Below are 24,566 nucleotides of genomic sequence, written 5' to 3'. Positions count from 1 at the left end.
AGACTCCAGATTTGAGGGCACGTAAAGGATTAAGTTAAGCTATAAATTAACTTCTAAAGACAGAGAACTATTCCAGCATGTCCAATTCCAATCCCAACATAATGAAGCTTTCAGCAAAGCTCCTTTCCTACTCCAGCTAAAGCCGGCATTTTTAAAACTTTGCAAGTAACCAGCACACACAACTGCCAAAGGCTTCTTCACGTAAACAAGCAAGATACTGGTAAAGATATTTATTCATGCACCCTGTACGTGCAGAATGACACGTAATAAAATTTGGCTTACATTTGGGAAAGCTTAACGCCTCATAAATGAAAAAAAAATACCAGGTAGGTGGTTGAAGGAGGCAGTCCATGAGGCAGTTGCACCCTCCTCATCCTTTCAGAACTAGGGAACACATTTACCTTCAAAACCAGGCACAGCACAGAAAGAACTGGGTCTTGATACAACAGCTTTATGCAGCTCTGTCTATATGTGCACATCATCTTCCTACAAAATAGAATCCTCGAGCAATCTAGTAAATGTTACAGTCCTACAGGCTTAGGTTTGCATATTAAATGGCTTGGAAACATGAACCCAAGGTTGAGAGAAGCTAAGCCTCACCAGTGTGCTCAGGCCGCCAGCACTTTACAAGATCAGGCGAACATACGGCTTGCCCTGCTGCCGATTCACAGCATGGCATTCAGTCCTCACAAACGTGAACAGTTCAGCAAAAAATCATCTAATAGTTTCATAAATAGAAGATACTAGTCAAAACTCTGTTGTAAAACAGTGAAAGCAGCTACAGTAGGATGGCTAGTTTAGTAGGGAAAGAATCTCTTCAGTTTCTTACAAAACAATTACTATCAGCAGGGCATCCATACCTTTACACATCCTTGTAGTACTCAAATCTCCAGATCCTGCTTAGCACAACGTTAACTTGCGTGCAGGCATGGTGACAACTCCAACTTCACAGGCAGTATTAAAACCAACTCCCATGGCTTTGTAAATACATTAGTTTTCACGTGATACTGCTCAGCTTACCTCTGTTAGCAACATATGGTGAATATGCCTCAGGAAGTGCAGAGGTATATGATACAAGCTTACAATGAATATGGAACAATAATATATACGGTATTTCACAGAAGTCAGTGCTGACAACTGTAATCTATTGCAAGTGTTTGTCCTATCTAATACTCTATTGAAGCTTCTCTATGTGGCACTGAAAGTTTACAAAATGCTAACTTAATCGTTTCAAAAGGTTTTGGGAAAAAAAGTCTTATTGTTTGAAAAGGCAACAGAATTGTTCCCCCAGACATGAAAAGAAAGCAATTAAAAGAAAAACTGTATCAGTGCTTACTTGATAGTTTAGTAAGAACTAATTTAAGAATTCTGAATACTTGGGGTCAGCTATGCAACATAAGAAATATGAAAATCCATGCATACCCTAGAGAGTTTGACACCTATCCACTGAGTTATAACCTAGGCAAGTCGATACATAGGAAGATGAAACAAGCAGCACTGTTGAAAAATGCAGACATGAGGTGTCATGAATTTGAGGAAAGAAATAACACTGGTATAAAGCATTACATAAAATAGACCTGGACAGATACAAGCTCTCCTGATACCCATGTAATGTGGTACACATAACCCAAGACTATTCCATAATGGTCAAGAGTTTCCTTAAAAGTCTGCACATAAAAAGGCAGTGAACCCAAGAGGTTGTTGCTGCTTTGCCCATGTGACTCTGGAATCACAAGACTGCTCACAGAGACACAGATGCTGAGCAGAATTACACTTCACAATTCCCATGCTGTTCTCTCTCTGCATATATTGATAAAGACAACATGGGTTCCTTTTTATTCCTCTTCTGCCATCACTGCTCTTAGTATCCAGACAGATTTGTCAGGAATAATGAGATTAAACCTCTTTCCAATAACAAAATACTGCATCTTACTTTCCTCTAACCTGCTTAACTGTTTATCCCTTCTAATAGTCAGTAGAGACACAACAGTCTCCTGACTTTCTAAATGGCATTTTGTTTCAAGTGAAGATCCCAGCTGAGCCATTTCTATGGTATGATGAAGTGGAGATGACAGTAAAGCTCTGAAAATAATTTACTATGGCAGCGGGAAGTCAGGAATGTAGACTGGGCACACTTTGCTCATACACCATTGCAAGAGCCTCAGCATGCAACTTAAGTAAATGAAGGTTTCTAACACTCCCTGCTTGTTGCATTACATATTGCTCAGGTAATAAAATATCCAGAATGATGAACACCACATTGACAGCAGTAACGCCGGATGCAGCATCAGGGCTTGCTTGCAAGGAGGAAGAACTACAGGAATAAACTCTGTAAGGAAGATTTCCTCTATAAGACCACTAACGTGATAATTACTTCAGGGTACCATAGCACAGATGGGAGAACTACAGCAGGAAGTACAATATGTACTCACACGGATGTGGTTTATTTGATGAAGAAATATAAAAATGCTTCACTATATTTACACACATGGGCTTGCCATATCAACCAAACCTCACTCCTTGAGCACAGCTCATACATTTAGTTCTTGTGACTTCTCCTTAATCACGGCATCATACACTGCATCTGCCTTGTAGCACCGCAGTCTCTTTTTCACTCAACAACTCCGTGTGCGAAATAGTCACCACCCCATCACAGCTGGTGTGGGTGCCTGAAGGGGTGAGAGCACTGTCCTGATCCTGCACAGCAACCAGGGGCTTGTTACACATCGAGGGCCTTGCACCCAAATGCAATCTGCTAGCAATACATCACTCAGCTGCAGCCTAGTGTGATCAGCCCTTCCACATCAAGTGGCTCCAGGTACCTAGGCTGCATATCCACTGCTACACCCTGCAACGCCTCCACCCTGCGATAGGATGCTGCACATCCTTCCTTCCTTCCACTCTTGGGACAAAAGCAGTTGCAAGCCATTTCAAAGGTCCACCTACATCGTTTACTGAAGTCCATCCCAATGAATCCACCCATCCCAACAATTGCTCTACTGTCATTAGAAAAGTTAAAGGCATGAAAAACGAAGTCCCGCTTGAATACATACAAGGCTGAAAAAATAGGTCTCCAGCACCTAGCAGAAATCTGTAGCTTAAAAAAGGGGGGCAAAAAAGAAGAACGTTCAAAAAGAATCCTACTTAGGTCCTAAGTGTTTTAAAAAGCTCTGGGCAAATACTGCTCTTTCTCACATTCCTTTCAAACGCACGGATCCAAGTGTTTAGAGCAGCTTGAGCTGTCAACTGACAAATTTACTGCTGCTCTGCACACAAAGCAGTGTTTTGGGACAAATATATGCATATAACCACATGGATAATTAACAGATTGCAGTTGGTACTAATTGCTACTCCCCTGAGACTTTGCACTGCGTCCATTCAGAACCATTAACTATTGTTATTTGATCACAAGCCACAGTGGGATGAAAATCTGAGTTTTCATCATAAGAAACACCAAACTTCTACTAAACTACTCCAGAAAATCTTGAAAATATGGTTGAGACATCTTGGAAATTTTAAAGTTCAGTATGTAGTTAGGAAGAAAACAAGATTAACATTTTTTAAACTGTCATAACTGTTTTGAGGGGGCTTAAACCCCGATTTTTCAATACCGTGGACTGACACAACCCACTGCTGTTTTGTCTGACTGCCATGACTGTGATTTCAGCCATTTTTATGGCTGTGCAAACAGAACTTGTGTCATTGCTTCAAAGTAGGTCAGTAACCGTAATTCCTATTTTACAGATAAGGAAATTAGAGCAGGGGATGACAATGACTTTGCAAAGACAAAAAAAATCAGGAAAATAAAAAGGCAAATTCAGAACCTAGCTTCACACTACTGTCAACTTTTACACTTTCTCTACTAAATGTCATTCCCTCTCAAAATGAAAAGGGTTGGTAGCACTTCCTAATGTGTTGCTAGTGAGGCCCAATGTGTCTCCTAACAATGCATCAGCAAAAGCTGATTTCCTCTCAAGTTGTATTAGGCAGCAAAGAAATATCATGCACAGATTTTTCTTAACTGTTCATTTATGTTTAGTGGGCAATTCAGCATTACACTTCTCTTTATGGCAAGTGAAATCATAGAAGTTTTGTAGTAAGGCATATGCCTCTCAAAAATTGAGGGCGAGTTCAGTCAGAAAGCGTGTCTTCCTTTGAAATATACAGAAACAGCACCTTAAAAGGATATACTGACATTTGCAAAGCTCAGGAAATTAGTCAGAAATCAATGTTAGCCTATAAAACGCTAACATTCTCTTGGAAATTAATCACCCTATATGGCTGAATTATTTCCATTAATTTTTATTTAAAGAACAGCATTTTGCCTCAATTTCAATGTATTCTTTTAGGTCTTACGCAAAAATATCAAGACTTTTTAAAGTGTATGTAGAAAAATAACCCCACAAAGTTTCAGTTTTCTTCTCCACTTACGTAATTACTATGATCTACTTATCCTTTGTTGTTAGTGCAATGTCATTTTTTTGCCGCTACTGGATTCCGAGAAAACACAAACCCAAACTGAAATCAAAACACACAGTGATTCCCAAGGAATTAAATGGCAGAAGCAGCAACACTAAGAGCACTAAATGTTGAGCCAATGTCCTTGGTAAAGTCCCTAATACTGGCCACTAAACCTGACTTTTCTGAAGTCAATGGTAGTGTAGCGTCCCCTCCTCCACATCCTTACGAAGCTTGACTTTAAACAACTGCTATGCACCTCCTGCCTCAAAATGGCATCAAACATCTGATGAGGTATTTCAAGGAACAAACACATCCAATGTTCACAAGTGACTGAATATTTAGATCAAACTAAAGCAGGAGGAAGCATGCAGGAAGAAAGCGGCCAAGAAGTGCTGGGAAAATGAAGAAGATTCAGTAGTACTGCAAAGTACAGATGGGTAAATGCACTGAGACAGTGAGAAGAAAGAGGAAATGTCATAACTGTGGGGCAACAGAAATGGAGAAGGCTAAAAACCGAGAGGGAAAGGAAGGGTCAACAAAAGCAGACAAAGCATTTTTTTCATGTATCACAGGCCAGAGTAACCACTTCCTAAAATGCCATCCTGAAAAGTCATCAGCCAGGCAAAGGGACATGTAGTCCACAAGCCGGACACTTAACAATCAAGCCATATTTATCCTCTGATTTTCTTCTTTCACCTATTTCAATCCTACTTGCTCTTTGGTCTCAGATTTCTACCATCCAACGTGCCCACACTCTTGCTACTCTTAAAGCTCAGTGACTCTACCAAAATGCCCATCATCGACTTTCAGTGCCGATTTCACGTCACCTCTCCAGCCTCTGGCTACGTGCTGTATTGTTTGCTAAGTATCTGAGCTGTGCTGTAAGCCTCTGATTGCTCTGCATTTGCACAGGATCCAGGACTTGAAGACTTTGAAGCTCTCCAAAGCCAGGTCTTCCAGGTGTAGGTAGCTAGATCCTGGCCAGACAGCTCTTTCTTCCAAGTCATACTATCAGTCACCCAAAAGAGCAATCCCACCAAAGGGACATACACTTGCAGTAGTTTTATAGCTGAACTGACTCCTGGTAACATAAGAATCAAGCACTCCGTCTTCCAGTAAATTAAAAATACCTCCAATCTCCTGACCTGTGTCCTCTGATTTACCGTTTTAAGAATAGAAAACCTGTTGTTTCTAAGGAACTCAAGTATCTAACCTACATAATACTTGCAAAAGTTCCATGAGATACTGTGTATGTCTTTGAAGACCTAGATACAGTATTTTGAAATATCTAGTTTTATGCATATGGGAATCCTAGCTTCACTGAAAATCACTCAGATTTATAATAATATTTTCCAAAGCACTGGATAGAACTTACCTCACAAATTTTACTTTCAAAGGGATTTAGTCATCTACGTCATGTAAGCGCTCTAGAAAGTGCTATTTTTTTCTGCTCCTGCTCCCACATTTTTCACACTGATGACTTTAGGTGCTCAACTTCAGTATGACCCAAAGGGTACATTCTCTCTGTTATCAATGGACATAAGACACTTCCTTCCAAATGGTCAGTCACAGCATCTAAGTTAGATGCCTAAAGTCAGTGTGAATAATTATCTGTGTATTTTGTCTACATTTAGGCAAGCAATTTTGTCAACACTGGGCTTCCAATGTACCATAAGGTAAGGACATACCACAATTTTTCTTTTATTAATTGTCTGGAGACAGACAAAGCAGATAAGATTTTTTTCATGCATATGACTTCTGAACATCAAGGCACTAAGGGGCTGAGATATCAGATGGAAAACACCCACAACTCCTCTTAAACCACAAGAGGTGCAGGTACTTGGCAACTTTCATGTAAATAACAGCATCATAATAGCAATTTATCTTCTACTGCACATCAAACAAAAGAAACACAAATGGAAAATTACCTGAGCACCGTAGACTCGTTGCATTGCCTGAAGTAACTGGTTTGTATATTCAGTAAGGGTTCCTGCATCTTCTTCAAATACACTGAGCAAAGACCGAGTCTTCAATAAAAGAAAAAAAGCAAGGGGTTTTAGTCCCAAGTGAAAATATTAAAAAGAATCATAAGTGACTGTAAATAAATGGTAGCAAAAAGTACAAATCAATCAGAAATAATAAGCCTTTAATTTTGCATTATTCTGTTTATTCAGAATCTCAAAGCATATAGAGATTAGTCCTTCTATTATGGATAGGTAAACTGAGGCCTAAGGAAGCAAAGTGATAAAAGGCTATGGCCAAACCCTGACTTCCAGTCTCTTGCTCTAACTAACAGACATTCCTTCCAACATAATCAGGAATGTAAAAAATCCTGAATATCTGCCTGCTGACTACAGTAATCCAAACCACGTTAAGGACTCTGGGTCAAACACCACTGCTTGCTCACTTTACTTCTGTAATGTCAGACTGCTTTAAGAGCACCCCTTCCATGATATAATTTACAGAGTAATGTTCACTCTCAACTGTCTTGAGCAACTCTTAAAGGGCCACTGCCAAAGCTGGCTGACGTAATCGGACCAAAAAACTTAGTGTTCATCTACAACAACAGGCACAGAAGCATACACCCACTCAGAGACACACCATGCTTTCTCCATCCTGCTAGCTCATCCTTGTCAGCAAATGGGGGGAAAACCCAAGCATAATGACTTGTGCTATCTTGAATTCTCTTGGTTTGTTTTGGTGGAATCATCAGGAACAAAGAATTATGCTGCTGACACAACTCCTGAGATGGGAAACAAAGATATCTCAGAATAATGCCGAGCTCCAGAATTTGCTAGATCAAGACAATTATCAAAGAGGGAAGGCTGTCCCTTTAACAAAGTCATGATCCATCCTTAGTCTTAACTTTGGTAAATCCAAACTCTTTGATGCTAACTGGCAATGCCTTTCCATCTGTGCAGCTAATTTATGACATTAATTAGTTTCATCTGCTTATGTGAGGGGCACACAAACTCCAGTACTTTAATAATCACATCAGTCCTGTAACAGAGCAAGTGCTTCACCTGTCCTCCTAGTAGAGTAAACTCTAATGTACCTGAAGTATCCAGGCACATGTACTTCCCCAAGGCATTTACTCTTCTCTGCAAAACCCTCTGCCTAGACTTTATGTTTGTCTTGAAAAACTCGAAATCAGCATCCTTCAAGAACCCTGGCCTAAGACTAACTATCATTTCATCTCCGCTGAGAAGTATCTAAGCCAGAAATCAGCATTGTTCAGCAGTTAAAGTACATGACTTTGGAGTCAGTCCTTGGGTTCTCTTCTAGACATTGCAGGTGAGTACTTCCACACTGTGAGTAACTCTAAAGCTCTCAATATTTCAGTGTGCTAATGTGCTAAGCTGCTACAGTACTTCCTACCTTAGAGAGACAGGCAGTCAATGCATTTGGGAAACTAGTTTGAGATCTTAACATGTAAGGAGACACGTAATACAAAGTACTGTTTTCAAATAAAGAGAACATAAAAACCAAAGAATGGAGAGAAGGTCAAGTCAATTAAATGGATACCGAGAGCCCAAACTTACAAAGGACCTTTGTGCAGAACTTCCCTACAAGGACAGTAGCATGATTTTGAGTTTTCCACACTAAGCTATTTCAGTAATTGAAAACATATTGCTTTTCAAAAATATCTGGTTTTAAATGTTTTATCTTCAATGATGCATTGAAACAAGCAAAACTAATGCCAACAAACTATCTTCTATCTATACCGCATTCATCTTCCTTGTTTTGTGTTACAACAGCACATGAAACGCATAGGGTATGAAGATGGTTAAACAATAAATCTAGGGAAGATAAAAATGATAAAACAACGTTTATCAAGACAAATCTCAAGCCAAGACCCAAAATTTAAAAAGAAATTGCCTGAAGTAGGCTACAAATCACATGTTTCTGCATCCTGGAAAAGGTTTCCAAACACAGGAATGTCAGCCAGATTCCTAAATCTTACCGAATTTTTGCAGGTTTAGTTTTTCAGATGTCTATATATGGGTTGAGGTAGAACAGCTCTGGGAAATAACTTCTGAATGTCTTGGCCTCAGTTATTAGCACATTGTTCAAAAATAATAAAAACAATAAATGATTCAAGCAGTTTGGAAGTTATCCTTGGAAAAGTTTATATTTAAGAACACCATTTTAAATCACTGCAACAAAATATGAGCATGTGTATATCTTTGTTGTTGCTGTTTTGACAAATTCTGGCATAGCAGCTGACGCTGCTGAAATAACCCAGTAATCCAAATATTAAGCTAACATTTAGGAGGCCTCATTAATAGCACCATTATCTTGACTTCTGGAAACACCGGAAAAAATTTCTACTTTCACGTATTTCCCCCAGTTTTAGCATGACTGCTTGCGTAAATTTCTCTCTTATTTGGTGGCCAAACACTTCAAAATTTAAGACACTTCTTACAGCCGTTTTCAGCCAGTGCTTGGAGACAAATAAAGACAAAAGTCCTATACTGTTGCAGAGAGAGAAATCAATTTTCAGCGAATGAAGAAATAACTTTGGCCTAATTGTCTTCTATCTGGCATGTAATTTACATACTTCATACAGTTTACACAAAGTGAGTTCACATCCTCATTTTACCACCTCTCTGCATTGCTGTAAGTGACTGCACAGGGCAGAGGAGGACCAAGTCACTTTATGCAGAAGTAAATGATCATATAAGCTGCCATACTGTAAGCTCTGTGGGACAGAGACTGCCTTTTTGCTTTGATTTTGTAGCACCCAGCTCACAGAGGTGCCCTGTTGTGCTGTGGATCTAAAGCTCTCCCCAATAAAAAAGTAATAAAGAGACATGGAAAAGATCTGTTTCCTCACATGAAAAAATAGATTTTAGCCACACTGGGTCGTTATGAAAAAATTAAACGATGCCACTCCCTCCCAAAGTTATAGGACTTGAACAAAAAGTAATGACCAAATCAAGCCAAAACATCCTGCTAACACTCAGGTTTATGCACAGCCTGGTATTTCCAATAATTGAAAAGGAGATGTTAAGAACCCTCATTTCAGGTCAGAAGAAAGATGAAAACCTACAAATTCAATTCAGGGCATTGTTCAGCTGCTTTCAGTCAGTGTTACATTTTTAATCATTGAAGAAAGTGTTGACTGAAGAAGTAAATGAGTTCACTTATCCTACATGTCAAGTTCTTCAGCTCCAGAATGCACTGGGGAGGTTAATGCTAAAGATGTTAATAACTGCTTATAATAAATCTAGCACATTTTGGTAAACTGTGGAACATAGAACAATTCCAGCTAGTGAGGAACTCTGCAGGTCACCTTGTCCAAACCCCTGCTCAAAGCAGGGCTGACTCTGACATTACATCAGGTTACTTAACACTTTTACCAGTTGAGTTTTGAAAAATCTCCAAGGATGGAGATTCCACATATACCGTATCAAACAGATGATGAAAATCATTCTTACTAAGATAGGATTTCATGGAATCACAGGAAAACAGGATAAGAAGAGGTGATCATGATGAGCCCCAAGACTCATTAAGTCCTGACGGGTGCATGTCCAACCTTTCCTTCAAAACATCTCATGACAGACTCTAACACCTTTCAGCAATCTGCTCCACAGCTTACCTATTCATTCCTCCTCCTGATCCATCAGCAGATGAGTCAGGATTACAACACAGGGCTACCTGGGAACAGGATCCATGCTGATCCACCCTGCCCTCCTTTCATCTTTTCCTGCTTCACCAAGTATCTCTGTCTGTACCACACTTTGTCCTCAAGCGCACCTTCCCCAGCCCTCTGTGAAATTTCCACTCTTTCCCCTTTTCCTTACTTCTCTCTTCTACCCAAACTTCCCTCCTTCCATCCTCGTTCCTCAGCTCTCCAGGCCTCACACCTCTCTCCCTCCTGAAAACATCACAACATGGCATGTTCTTCGTTGTGGGGTTTCCACAATCCTCAGGGGTCACTTCTGCAGCTGTGTCACATCATGGTTCCCAGCACTGTGGCACAGGGCATAGCATGGGGGCAAGGGGAGAAATGTCCTACCCTGTCTGCAGGGGTTGGAAAGGAAAGGGCGGCAACTGGCTGTCCTCATTTCTTGGACTCCTTCAGAAGGAGGTGATCTTCGGTGGGATCCACCTCACCTCATCTATCCTCACGGGAAGGTCCTGTATCTGAACTAGCACCCTTGAGCAGGGAGGAGCAGGCACACTGCTGGTGACATTCCTTCAGCCCACTTTTGTCACTGGGGCCAGGTGACTCGGTGCAGAAGTCTCCCTTTCCTCCAGGGACCTCCCAGGAAGCTATGCCATACCCACCTATCCTTCCCCAACACACACCACCTCTTCAGGGCAACCCTTACAGCCAGCGAGCGCACATCCAGATGGGACAGCGAGAGGAAAAAGCCACAGGAGGGGTTTCTCCGGGGGAGGTGAGGCAAGCGGGCGCCGTGCCCCAGCCCCCTCACACCCTGCCCCTCCGCGCTGGGGTGCAGCCCTCCTCTCCAGAGGCCCCCAGGAGCAGACACAGACTGTTTTTCCCTGACAGATGCCCCGTAGGAGGCCAAAACCTTCCCCCGACGCCACATGGGTGCCGTTTACCTGCTTCACAGCATCCCCGCTCCCCGACGGCTCCGACAGGCGAAGTCACCCTCAGCCCCTTCTCCGCCCGTCGGGAGCCCGCCCTGCTGCCCCGCCGCCCTGCCCTCCTGCACCGCCCGCCGACCCCCTCTCCCCGCCGCGGGACGGCTGCTCCCCGGCCCGCCGGAGGTGCCAGCCCCCCGCACCACCCCGGCCGGACCCAGCGGGCTGCACGCCGGCACCGCCAGCTGGGGTACGTCACGCCAGCGAGTGGGCGGCCGGCTTCTTCCCCGGCAGCGGCCGCGGCGCGGCTGCGCCCCCCGCCCCAGCTTCGACCCTGGCAGCGGGCCGCTACCTGCGGGCTGTCCTGCAAAGCCTCTTCCAGGAGGAGTTTACCGACGGCGGGCATGTTGGCGCGGCGGGGCGGCTGGGCACGGGGAGCTGGCTGCGCGGCGGCGTCGGACGCCCGCTGGCACGCCCCGGCGGCGGGGCTCGGCGGCGTCCCTCCCCGCGGGGGCGGCCGCGGCTCTCCGCGGGCAGCGGGGCACGGCGGCTGGCTGGCTGGCTCCGCTGGCGGGATGGGGGCGGCCGCCCGAGGCTGATCACTCCTCCCAGTTCCCGTCGGCCAGAGGAAGCGAGTCACGGGGAGGGCCGGCGGCAGGAGGGAGTGCGGTAGGCGGGGGTGGCTTCCTGCCGCCATTAACTACTTGGGCCTGGCCGGCGCCGCGGCCGTACCGCCCGTGAGGACGGAGGGCCCAGATGGAGGCTGGAGTCGCCTCCTGCAGCCCCGCTCTTGGCTCTGACCCCTGGACAGTCGGGTGGCAGGAAGGGGGATGCTGCGGGGCAGTGGGATCCCTTCTCAGCTGAGGGAGATCGCCCTGGCTGTGAGGGTGCGTGAGTGTGATGGAAACAAGGGGAAGATGGCATCCTCCAGCCTAGGCTTGTGGGGCTGAAGGACTTCCAGCTGTGAGTGAGCCCAATGCTGTGCCCCTCGGAGCGTCCTGACTCTCCTCAGGGGCAACCGCAGGGCTGAGGGCTGCAGGCAGGGTCAGCCAGGCTACGGGAGCCCTGGGTGGCTCAGAGAAGCACCCCAGCACCTTGGCCACGTTCCAGGACCAGTGCAGCTGCTTGCTAACATGGGCCTGCTTACAGGCAGCTCTCATTTGTGGTGTCTGCATGTGTTCGTGTTTATGGACAACTAAGCGAAACTGGGGCACCACAGAGTGCTCCTGACAGGTTGATCCCCCCTCAGCCGTATCCCTACACTTGGCGTGGTTGGAGGGGATGCGTTTTAAGTTACTGGTCCATCATATACGAAGCCATGTTTTTATTATCTTTTGAATGGTGTTTTAATTGCGTTGGGTAACTTCAGCGTTTGGACATTGATTCAGATGCTTAGTTGAACAAAGCTAGTGTTTTCAAAGCAAGCAGAGTCTTGCTTGATCCATCAGTATTTCATTATGTTCACGTTTTTGAAGGGTGGCCACTGCTTTTGGATGCCTCAGCTTCTCTGAAAGTCCAGAGTTACTGATCTGCAGATTAGTTGCTCTGTGCTTTTCAGCTGTAGCTTTTGTTGTTCCAGTGTGACTCAAGACAAAATGGAGATACTCAAAACCAGAATCCCATTTAAGAAAAAAACATTTCTGAAGAGTTTAGGAAGAATCCTGCCAATTAAACAGAATATGCAAACAAATACTGGCTGTAAAATGATAAGATGTTACCCACTTAGAAGAAATTTCACAGTCTTCAGGTAACTCATGTTGCTGCCCTCTTTTAAGAAGAAAAATGATTTTTAAAAAATGCAGCTTGGGTTCTAAAAGAACTCCAAGCATTAGCATTGGCCTGCTTTGCCATTATGGTAAGTGTCTGCTCTTTGCATCTAAGTCCCGGTGGATTTTTCCACTTCTCTCATTCTTAAGCAGTAGCGAACACTTTATATGGCGAGAAAGGTGATTGCTAATACAGGGTTTTATTTCTGATTAAAAGACTGCACACAAGTAGGTGGCCTTAGGAAAGTTTTGCAGATCAGCTGGATGATTGTTTGCTTTAATTATGTATGAGAAATGATCATTGAACCCTGTAATTTTGGCTAAGATATTTCTGTGGGTCTGACATTGATTGGTATTGCTTCTGAAGCTCGTGATAGGACCTTTAACCCAATGTGCCAAGCGTGCCTTGGAATGACTCTGCTCACCGGTCCTGCAGCTGGACTCCCTGTTCCAGGCCCTTGAGTAAGAACAGAATTCTCACATTCAGTCCACTTTTCCTGCCTGAATAAAAACACTGAGCCATAATAAAAATCACTAGCTAATACCAAAAATACCAAGTATGACAGTATATATTTACATAATGAGAAAACAAAAATAGATATGGCTTTATCATAACAATGTTGTCTCAGAGAATTTTAGAATGGTGGAAAGAGATCAGAATTTTTTTTTTTTGCCAACAGAATGTGAAGTAAGGCACTAGTTAGGCATTAGACTTAAGAATCCTTGGACGCTTCTGAGCCAATGTTGTCAGTCTGTGCTAAAGTCTTATTTTTCTTTCTTCAGAGATTTTGAAAACATCATTTGAAATTCACTGAGGAAGAGAAGATCATGCTTTATCAGATATTCTGTATCTGTTAAAGTAGCTTCAGGGCATTTTTTAATATTTCTCAAATACTTCTGTTATAACTCTGCCCTTTTCTTTCCCCCCCTAGTCTTGAAATAGTTCAGCAACAGTTTTTCCCCATTGGGTTGAAGTATTTCCTTCACCGAGAAAACATTGGCATGGTTTGCATTTTTATTTCACATTGTCTTCCCTCCCAAGAACTATAACCTTTAAGTTCTTATCTTGTTCCTCTTGATGGCTTTGTTCAGTCTAAGGTTCAAGTGTGGAAGCCTGTTGTCATTCCAAAATTGAGGATAGCTATTTGCAGAACAGGTTCTACTAGTTTTATTTAAATAAAAAGCACTGCAATAACTACTGAAGGGTGATGCTTTTACTACCTGTCATTCTTTTTTGCATAATTCCTTACACAGCTATAAACTTGGTGGATTGCTTATTTATAGTGATGAAAACATTTTTATTAAACTGTCCCAATATAGCCCAAGTGTTTTTGAATTTTAAAAAAAATCTTGCATATTAATAATTGAAATTACTTTTTCCTTGGATTACTGATAATTGAAATTAATTTTCCAGTCACCTAGTTGTATTACGTCTCAAGAATTATTCTTCAGTCTTGATAACTCCAAATAATATTTCTAAAATAACTAAAATAACCCATAGTACTACCACCAAACATTTAAACAATTTATTTATACAACAGTAATGATATTATAAAAAAATCAGGTACGTTTGTGTACAGGCAGACCTTTGGGTAGGGGGTGTCTAAGCCTTTGACGCGAGAAGACGCTGTCTCTGTGTTTCACGGGTTTCCGTGCACGGCCCCAGTGCTGCAGGGCTGGGCTGCCAGGCCTAGGCAGTGTGTTGGAAGCAGCCTGGCCAGCTCACCTCCAGGTAGCATGCTTCTGGGGCACTCTGGTACCCAAGGTAGCTTCTTCAGAGCTGTTTCAGTAGCTTTACATTGTACAGTATTTTATCCCTGTCTGGAAGAGAAGCAGCATTTATCTTGTCGTGTGGTCCAGGAGCTGCTCACTGCCCTGGGCAGTGCTAGCAGCGGACTAACACTTCAGCCCCGTCTTCTAAATCCAGGTATTGAATGCAATACTCAGTTACTACGAAAAGTCTTGCTAGTGAAAAAGCACTCTCGTAGCTATTCTTCAAAGTCAAATTTAATGGGAACATTGTACGTATGGAAAGAGAACAGGGAAACAGCAGACACAATACCTAGAATCAATCACCTCAATGTTCAAAAAACCTGTCATGACAGTATGAACTGAGCTGGAGAACACTTGCAGTAAGCAGTCCAATTAATTCTTATGTGTATATTCTGTAACCCACAGCTGACTTGATTATCTCAAGATAAATGCCTCTGGGAATGTGAAAAATTAAGGTAAAAACCTTAATGGGCAAAATTAAATTGATACATACAGCTTATAAAACTAATAAGAATTAATAGTATCAAATAAAATCAATAAATAATTGAGCATTGACTATGAAGTAATTCATTACATGAACTAATTGTACTGTTTCTAAGAAAAGATAGTGCTTCCTTCCAGCAAAAGCCTGAATGTAGCCCAAAAATCTCATAGTTGAGAGAATGAACAATTTTAAAGGGAATAAGAAAGTTTGGATTGATCTGTGAGCTCAAGATTTGTCTGCTATATAAATGTCTTGGCACAGTGATGTAAAATCTACTGCAGTTTCACAGAAATTAGTTCATCTTCAAACTTGAATTTGGGGTTTTGCGTGTGACAGTCTTGTTCCATTTGAGGCTGATCAGGAATATCCCTTGGTACCCAGCCAGTCAAGTGTGGTCCTCCCCAGACTGCCTTTGCTCATGTGACAGAAGGGACCATAGTGTGAAATGGCAGCTGGGGACTGTGCCTTCTGCAGGACTGGAGGGTGTCAGTGCCATGCTTCCAGGTTTGCCCCAGTGCTTTTTCCCCTGACTGCCCAGCGCCAGCTCAGGGCTGGAAGCAGAAGTGCTGAACCTGAATGGTGCCATGCGTGAGTTAATAAGCCCTGCCAGCTTTAATTGGCCTGTTTGGAAACAAGGCAGCTGTTGTGCATCCTTAGCATAATTTATTTCCAAATTTGATAATCCACCCAGTATTAATGGAGAGCTGACTATAATTATTTTTTTCTGGTTAGACTAGTTACAGAGTAAGTCATATTGCATTGAGTTTTCTTTCTTTCTCATATGTTCCATTATAACTTTGAAGAACATATTGCATTATACTTCCTTTTTGGCTTCATACCTTATACTTTACAAGAAATTTCTGAGCAGTAGTGTGCTAGTCACATGTTTGCTGAGTCAGCTGAGTCTATTTATGCATTTAACACAGCGTCTAATATTCTTCTTTGTACTCAGTGACAAAGAAATCTTTGAACTACGAATGACTTTTGAGGTGTAATAATTTACCCTAAGTTGTGCAGCTGTCCTGCATAATATAGAGCGCATATTAAATGATAGCAGCAATAAATCACTTCAAATTAATTCTTACAGGTGAAAGATTTGAAAAAGAATCTCACTACTCTCGCTACCAGAAGCATCCCAAAACAATTTTTTAACAGTATCTGAATAAATTACTGGTTAAATTAATAATAGGGCATCTAATATACAGGAGGGCTCTTGGACACATAGAAATGGAGTATCTTGTGATTTTATGTATGACCCACAAGATAATACCAGGCTGAAATAAAATTCCATTGAAATTATTAATTGCCATGTAACCAAGATCTCATGCTCTTTGTTTTAATGTAAAACACATGGCTTTGTTTATTTCCATTAAACACATTAGTAATATGCCAGAATGGATATGTAGAGATACACTTGCTAGTGGGATGGATCGAATTAAAATCTCTTTGAAGGTGAAGGGTGTAACTACAATCTTTAATTTCATGTAATTTAAGGACAATTAAGTTCCCTCATGTGACCAAGTACAGCAGCCTCCATCTAGATCCAGAATAAGAATATGGTTTCAAAAGCTGGAGTCTCTGATGGCAACACCGGCTAGAAGTATTGCCACCACTTCCCCTCACCTGCCTCTGCCCTGCCGTGCGTGGTCTCCAGTCCTGTTGGCACGACGCTTTGTTTGGGAGCCTGCCTGGTGAAGGCCATCTGATTTAACAGTTTGCATTTGCTTTGCGAGGAACAGGAGCGAGCAGAGAATGGGTGGCTCACTGGTGGGGAGACGTATTGAAATAATTAAGCTAATATTATTACCTTTTGCCTACAGTTTTTGCAGTGCTTGGGCAAATGCTAAGATACAGGCTCTTTTCTCCTTTTAGCTGTGCTTCTTATAACGTATGTTGCTCTCTAAACTAGCCTAGCAGATACTTCCTCTGTTTCAGGTGATGGTCCAGTGAAGTTTGGAGGTATCTGAGGTACAGTGGAAAATCTTACTGTGAAATACAATAAGTAACAGAAAGAATAATGCAAGTGCTTCATCAAAGAGATGCACATGTGGTATGATTCTATAGATTAAAATAAAAGACACCTAATGCCTGGCATATAATTGTTTTACAAAATGCTAATAAGTAACCTGTTAGGTATAAAGGTTACCAAAGGTGAGACTACCATGTTGCAAATGCAGGTTGGATCTGCAGGTAGGATTGTCAATTTAGTGAGATCACCTGAACCAACCAGGCCCTGCACTCTTGTGTTTGCTTCTGAACAACAGAATTGAAAAGTTCATGTTGTCTTAACTTTGATCACTCCCTTTGATTCACATTCCCTTGGCATCTTTCTATGGCTTCTTGGGCTAAAAAAGCTGAAAGATAAAGTCATAACACTTACATATAGTAGAACATATCCTAAGGCCTATTAGAAGTCCACAAAAGTCTGCTAGCATTATTATATCCTGCTTGCTGTTTGGGCTTGTTTTGTTCTGTGTACAAAGGGTGTCCTGACCCATAACTTGAGGCTACTGCAGATTACAGAGGCCCCAAACAACTCTCCTGGTTGCTCCCCCCTTGGGTGGAGACTGCCTGCACTGCCCAAGGCAAAGGCAGAACAGGATGTGGTGGTGTAACAGGGTGTCGTTTTGTGTTTTTAGAGAAACAGCAGAAAAGCCAGCGGATGAGGCAGAAATCCGTAAGGAAACTCAGGGCAGTGCGCAAATGGGCACTGATATCACAATCTGTTTGTTTCCTGAAGGGGAGTGACTCCTCCGGGCAGGCTACCAAGGCAACGTCGGGAACACACATACACAAGCAAGGGCTGGCATACCAGGAAGGTAAGCTGCTGCATGGCTGCCCAGGCAGGAGGTTTGGTCACACCTCATCTAGCTCAGCAGGAACCATCTCACTGAGCTCTGTGTTCCTCCACAGTACTCACATGCTTCCAGCTTCATGAGATCAGAGGTTTCCAATTTTTCTTCCTGTGATGGCCACTTAGAGGTTCTTCTCCTGTCTGGAGAAAGCCAAATACCAGGAGGAGACAGTTAGTGACCTGCTGTGCCAGTTGGACACACACAAGGCTATGGGCCCGGATGGGATTCACCCCAGAGTAATGAAGGAACTGGCAAATGAACTTGCCAAACCACTCTCTATTATCTACCGGCTGTCCTGGTTAACTGGAGAAGTTCCAGCTGACTGGAAATTAGCAAATGTAATGCCCATCTACAAGAAGGGTCGGAAGGACGATCCAGGGAACTATAGGCCTGTCAGCCTGACCTCGGTGCCAGCCAAGGTGATGGAACAGATCATCCTGAGTGCCATTACACGGCACATGCAGGACAATCAGGCATTGGGGCCAGCCAACATGGATTCATGAAAGGCAGGTCCTGCTTGACCAACCTGGTCTCCTTCTATGACCAAGTGACCTGCTTAGTAGATGAGGGCAGGGCTGTGGATGTAGTCTATCTAGACTTCAGTAAGGCATTCGACACTGTCTCCCAGAGCATCCTCCTGGACAAACTGGCTGCCCGGGGCTTGGATGGGTGGACTCTTCGGTGGGTTAAAAACTGTCTGGATGTCCGAGCCCAGAGAGTGGTGGTGAATGGGGCAAAGTCCAACTGGTGGCCGGTCACTAGCGGTGTTCCCCAGGGCTCAGTTCTGGGGCCGGTGCTGTTCAATATCTTTACAGATGATCTAGACGTAAGGATTGAGTGCACCCTCAGTAAATTTGCAGATGACACCAAGCTGGGTGGGAGTGTCGATCTGCTGGAGGGTAGGAAGGCCCTACAGAGGGATCTGGATAGGTTAGATAGATGGACCGAGACCAACAGCATGAGGTTCAACAAGAACAAGTGCCGGGTCTTACACTTTGGCCACAACAACCCCATGCAGCGCTACAGGGTGGGGGAAGAGTGGTTAGAAAACGGCCTGGCGGAAAGAGACCTGGGGGTGCTGATCGACAGCCGGCTAAACATGAGCCAGCAGTGTGCCCAGGTGGCCAAGAAGGCCAATGGCATCCTGGCCTCTATTAGGAATAGTGTAGCCAGCCGGTCTAGGGAAGTGATCGTCCCTCTGTACTCGGCACTGGTGAGGCCGCACCTTGAATATTGTGTCCAGTTCTGGGCCCCGCACTTCAAGAAGGATGTTGAGGTGTTGGAGCGAGTCCAGAGGAGGGCGACCAAGCTGGTGAAGGGTCTGGAGGGTCTGTCCTACGAGGAACGGCTGAGGGAGCTGGGGTTGTTTAGCCTGGAGAAGAGGAGGCTCCGAGGTGACCTTATTGCAGTCTACAACTACCTGAAGGGAGGTTGTAGTGAAGTGGCAGTCGGCCTCTTCTCCCAGGCAACTAGCGATAGGACAAGAGGACACAGCCTCAAGCTTCGCCAGGGGAGGTTCAGGTTGGACATTAGGAAGAATTTCTTTTCAGAAAGGGTTATTAGACATTGGAATGGGCTGCCCAGGGAGGTGGTGGAGTCACCATCTCTGGATGTGTTTAAGAAAAGACTGGACATGGCACTTAGTGCCATGGTCTAGTTGACAGGGTGGTGTCAGGGCAGCGGTTGGACTCGATGATCCCTGAGGTCTCTTCCAACCTGGTTGATTCTGTGATTCTGTGAAATACTGGAAACCCTTTCCTGTCATATGACTGGACCTGCTATTGTAAATGCAGGGCTTGCCAGAAAGCCAGGACTGTGAAGTGTGTGCACTGAGACGCTCCATCCAGCATTGCTGCTGGTGGCAGGATTGTCAGCCTGGCACGCTGGTGACTTGCTTTTGTGGGGGCCAGTCAGGAGGACAAGCAGAGATTTGAATGATTATAGTAGAGGTCGCAAGCCACGTATTGTTAATGCCTTTCCGAGTGTTGTAGCTCTTAAGAGTGTCTTGTCAGAGATGTGCTGGTCTTACAACATGGATAGGAGCAGAGCCCCTAGGAAGGCTGCAGGACATGGCCCCTAGGAAGGCTGGCAGCAGGTCCAGACTGCCACTGTTAGCAGCAGATGTTTTGTAACATCTGTAACGATGCCGTATGATACCTGTGCATTTGACTGTCTGGCTCCAGTCGTGCAAACATGTAAACTTGTGTTTAGCCTGTCAAATTCCTAGAGATTAATCAAGCATATAAATGTTGGCTGGCTCAGTAAATAGTTTTCCAGTTCTTTCAAATTCATTTATGGTAACACATTGCTTATCTTTGTTTTTCTTTCACTTTTTGAAAAACAGAACATTTAGTTCAAGGGTCACATACAGTCATTATCTTTAAATACTCTGTAAACTAAGTGCTGACAAGATCCTAGGTCAGCAAGCATCTGTCTTTGTGAAAATCATGAAGCGTGCAGACAACATGTACAGCGGTCAGAGCCAATATGTTCTAATAATATACATGGGTTTTTCTTAGAAGGGACCAGAGGTTCCTAATTAGTTTTTCACCCTTTCAGATCAAACCTGTGTGAAATAGCAAGAAGAAAAAAGCCCTAAGCAGAATAGTAATGTATATCTGCGACTGGGAGAACATGAATAATAATGCGATGGAAAATGTTCTCGTCAGCATTTAAGCTAACTTAATTGCTTCGAAAGAAATCCATAACAAAAGAAAAATCTGCAGAATTTTTCAGCCCTTGCCCGAACAGACTGCTTGTGCATACAGTCCTTCGGAGGTCTTGTGACATCTGATTTACACTGTGTCGCAGCATTGCCAAAAGGAACAATGTTCGGTACGTTGATAACTACATCGAGGCAGAGCAGCTTCATTTCAAAGAAGCGCTCTGGTTATCGTTAGGTTTGAGTCCAGAGCTCTTCTCATTTACACCATTGTACATTTGGATCGGTGCTGCTGGCATGTGTGGTTTCACCCTGTCACAGCCTTCTGGGGCAGGTTTGCTGTGAGGGGCTACCGAGGCTGTCATCTCCCCGTCAGCACTTCCTCGAGTGACTTGTGCTTCTTGTTATGAGATGAGAGAAATTTTGGTTTTGCTGGAAAAGGGCTAGTCCTTATTATTGTGGAGGAAAGAGCAAATGCAAGTCCTCAAATCCTAAATGCTGACTAATCAGAAATCAAAGTAGTAAATCACCACAGCAATTATTTTAAGCTAAGTTCATGATTTTTACACAATCCCATGCATTTTAAGAGCCCCAAGTCATGATTTTTGGATGCATTTACAGATGCAAATGCTAGTAAACAAAATACTAGTGTTTTGGGAGTAGTGCCATGGATATATTGAGGAAAAGCTGCTCTTGGGTTTTGGTGCATTATGTTGTTAAACCTGGATTAAATGAAACTAGATAAAGTGTTCAATTCAGAGATTCCCAAACTTGGTCCATTTCTGTGTTTCTCTCTACCCTTTGCCTCTACTTGTGGATCCAGAAGCTGACTTCCATGTTAGAACAAAGGTGAATTGCTTCATCTTTATTAATATAAGTGAGAGGAGATTGTAACCTTCATATAGGTACTAAAAGGATCTCTCCTATGAGAACGTAATGTAACTACACATACTGATTGCTTACAGTTTGTTTTATTCTGTGTGTACAAATATTCTGCTCCTACAAATATTTCAAATGATGTATACAAAAGCCTTCTCTAAGTGCTTAAAAATTACTAGTGTTTTATCTGTCAAAAGTCACATTCTGATAAAAATTCAGTGTTAAAAACATACTTGTGCTCTTTGTCAATGCAAAATAATATAATTGGCATACGTGGGTGTCTTTTTTGAATAACCTAACACACACGGCTTCCACGTTGCTAATTGTCTGAACAACTTCTGTTTACCGTATGCCTAGTATGACAGAAGTTTCAATTAAAATTATTAGCATCATCTCGTATTAAATGTATATTTAGATAAAGAGGTGCTGTTTTGATGAACATGGAGTTGTTCTCTTTTTTAACCTGGCTGGTGTTTGCTGAAGCAGAATTCCATTTTTTCAATGAAATGGCACATGCAAGTTATGAAAGTCCCATCCAGAGTGAATTATATGTAGCCTACCTAAGTTTCCAAAAGATAAGGTGTTAAATAGTCAGAGGTGGATAAATATGCAGATTTGATAAGGACATTTTTTGTCATGAGGATGTATCTCCTGTTTCTACAATCTGCATGTACTCTGCATACAAAAATGAGGCAGTGACTGTACTCTTTGGCTTCATTACCAATATAAGGCAAAAGCAATTACTATGTGTGGAAAACTGTGATGAAAATCTAAATCAACAATAGAGGAAGAATTTACATCTGAAAAAGTGTATGGAAATGAAAAGAAAATAAAGCAGGGATACCATCTTCCCACGATACTGAGCAAATAAGAGCCTTGTGTGCAGAAGGGCCTCTCCTGAAATAAAAGCGTGGCACTCCATAAGACAGATGAGTATATTGTGCAGAGGACCATCTCCTGAGACACGTGCCTTTTCTCGTACACAGTTTTGAGGCAAGGAGAGTTTTCTCCCAGGGATCTAGATCAGGTTGTCTTACACTACTTGAGTACTAGTTTAGGCTTATCAAACAGTGCAAGTGTGTGTTAAGTACACATCGGTGGGATTAAGCATATGCCTGAGGTGAAGCCCATGCTTTGTTTCGAAGGGATGCACTGCTGCGCTGGCATCTCAATGACATCTCAGTGTAAAGGTCCTTTCTCTAACATTTTGCCATTTTTTTTATCTTTTCATTTTTGTGATCCCTTCTTTGTTTGTAAAAGCTGATTTAGCTGCGTCTTCCAAATTAATTTATGTAGTGAGAGTCAGGGGAAAGAGATTACTCTGTTTGCATTGCATATTAAAAGACAGTAAGGTGCTTTTCTGCTCCAGAATAGAGCTTTGGGAGACTGTTATCAGCAATAGTAAAATGAAGGTTGAGTGACCTCAGGGGTAGAAAGCACTGTTATGTATCTTCTATATTTTTATAAGACCTCTAACAGAAGGATCTAATACAGCATATATATCAACCTTTTGGGCACAGAAACGATTCCAAACTGTTTCTGAATATACAATGTAAGCATTTGGCCATTTGTTATTTTCGAGGGCACCTACCTTGGATTGTAGCAGCAAATTCACCAATACTAAGCCAAGCATCTTTTTCAAATGGAAGGGAGGGGAATTAAGGAAAATGTGCCCACGAATTTAGAATTTTGTTAACTAAAAGTCGCTGGGATCCTCTATTTGTATCTGGAAAGGGAAAAGGCGAGGTAGTTACCTAACTGATTCTGAAGAAATAAGACGTGTAAGGTCTGAATTTGCATTTGGGTAAAGATCTCCAGGAAGGTTTTCTTGTTTTCCTCTGCCTTTCCCAGGGAGGACTCTGAAGTCTCAAAGGTAACCATTTCTTGAAAGCTGGTAATTCACTCTCCTAGGCCTGAACATGCTGCAGACGTTGAAACTGTATTTCACTGCCACTGATATGAATGCAGCTGTTTAAGGACACTGATAAAATATACCTTCTGAATCAGCTTGGAGATTGATATAGTAATCCTCACTCAGACAGGGATCCTGTGTGCTCAGAGAATGCTTGGTTACACGGCCCAAAACTGAACAGCTGAGCTCAGGAGCAAATGCTTCAAAAACTCTGTGCAGGGCTGTGTGCTAAAATCTAGGCATTTTTAGGAACAGATGTGACACTGATGTGAACATGGTAGCACTGAATTATGACTTATTTCTTCCCCATGAATTTACCTTTGAAAGTTTTACTCCTGAACTCTATTTCTACCTTGTGAATCAGCTAAGAATCATATGCCCTGGACTGCTAGCTTTTAAAAACAAAGGGGATTTAATGACTATGCACAATAATCACATTCAGAAAGATTATTGCAAAATTAATTACTATTTATTCTGTCAGAGATTTGGGGGGGGATTTTTTGTAAAGCTGGTATATCCACTAACAGAATCTTCACGTTTCTTTGGCACTTATTTGCCCTCTACTCAGTGATACGCTTGGTGTTTCTCCCTGGCTGACCAGTGGGTTCCTTGTTCATTTCTTGCCAGGTGTTGCAGGGGATGCTGCAGTTTCATGGATGTAATTGATTTTGTCCCAATCCATGTCTGATTTGGCCCAATAAAGACAATTTTATTTGTGACTTCTATGAGAGCAGGAACAGATAGGTGAATGAAAATCTTCTTGCCTTAGGAAGAAAAAAACCCTTGGTCTTGGCAAAACCTATTTTTTTCTTTAAACTGAGGAGTTTAAATGATAATTTTTTAAGTTGGCTTCCATGGACCATTATAAACCAACACGTTCTACTGGGTTTTGTTTTTTAAAGAGAGTCATCATTTTGCTTTAAAAGAAACACTCAAGTCAATTTTTCCGCTGTCTCTGCAAGGAAAAGGAAATTGCTTTTCCTCTTAAATTCTTGCAGTTTGATTCTGTTCTTCACTGTGTTGCCATGATAAATAGTGTTGCATGGATGATTTAAGGCTAGCTAGTAGCTGGTCCATCTTTGGGCTGGTCACTTCAGCAGTGGGCTCAAGGTGAGGCGAGAACAGCTCAGGGCTCAGAGGAGTGTGGGGTTGGTGCCGAGAAGCTCCAACAGCAAGTGTGGGGCTCCCAAGCAGCCAGAAGAAGGAAGAGAGGGGG

At 42.8% G+C, this 24,566-nt stretch overlaps 1 protein-coding gene across 1 annotated transcript in view; it reads right to left on the bottom strand.

Moving 5' to 3' along the window:
• The window catches only part of APPL2 (adaptor protein, phosphotyrosine interacting with PH domain and leucine zipper 2), a 40,603-nt gene extending 29,101 nt beyond the window's left edge, over window positions 1-11,502 (bottom strand). Inside the window, exons 1-2 of the mRNA XM_068402519.1 lie at window positions 11,372-11,502; window positions 6,390-6,488 (exon numbers count right to left, since the gene is read on the bottom strand). Of these exons, the coding sequence (XP_068258620.1) occupies window positions 6,390-6,488; window positions 11,372-11,425 (153 nt within the window). The 5' untranslated portion in view covers window positions 11,426-11,502. The remainder of the gene's footprint in view (window positions 1-6,389; window positions 6,489-11,371) is intronic.
• Window positions 11,503-24,566: the final 13,064 nt, after the last annotated feature.

This window comes from Nyctibius grandis, chromosome 5, assembly GCF_013368605.1.
Source record: "Nyctibius grandis isolate bNycGra1 chromosome 5, bNycGra1.pri, whole genome shotgun sequence".
Lineage (NCBI taxonomy): Eukaryota > Metazoa > Chordata > Aves > Nyctibiiformes > Nyctibiidae > Nyctibius > Nyctibius grandis.
The sequence above is the reverse complement of the archived record's forward strand: the minus strand, read 5'-3'. Positions and strand labels throughout refer to the sequence as shown.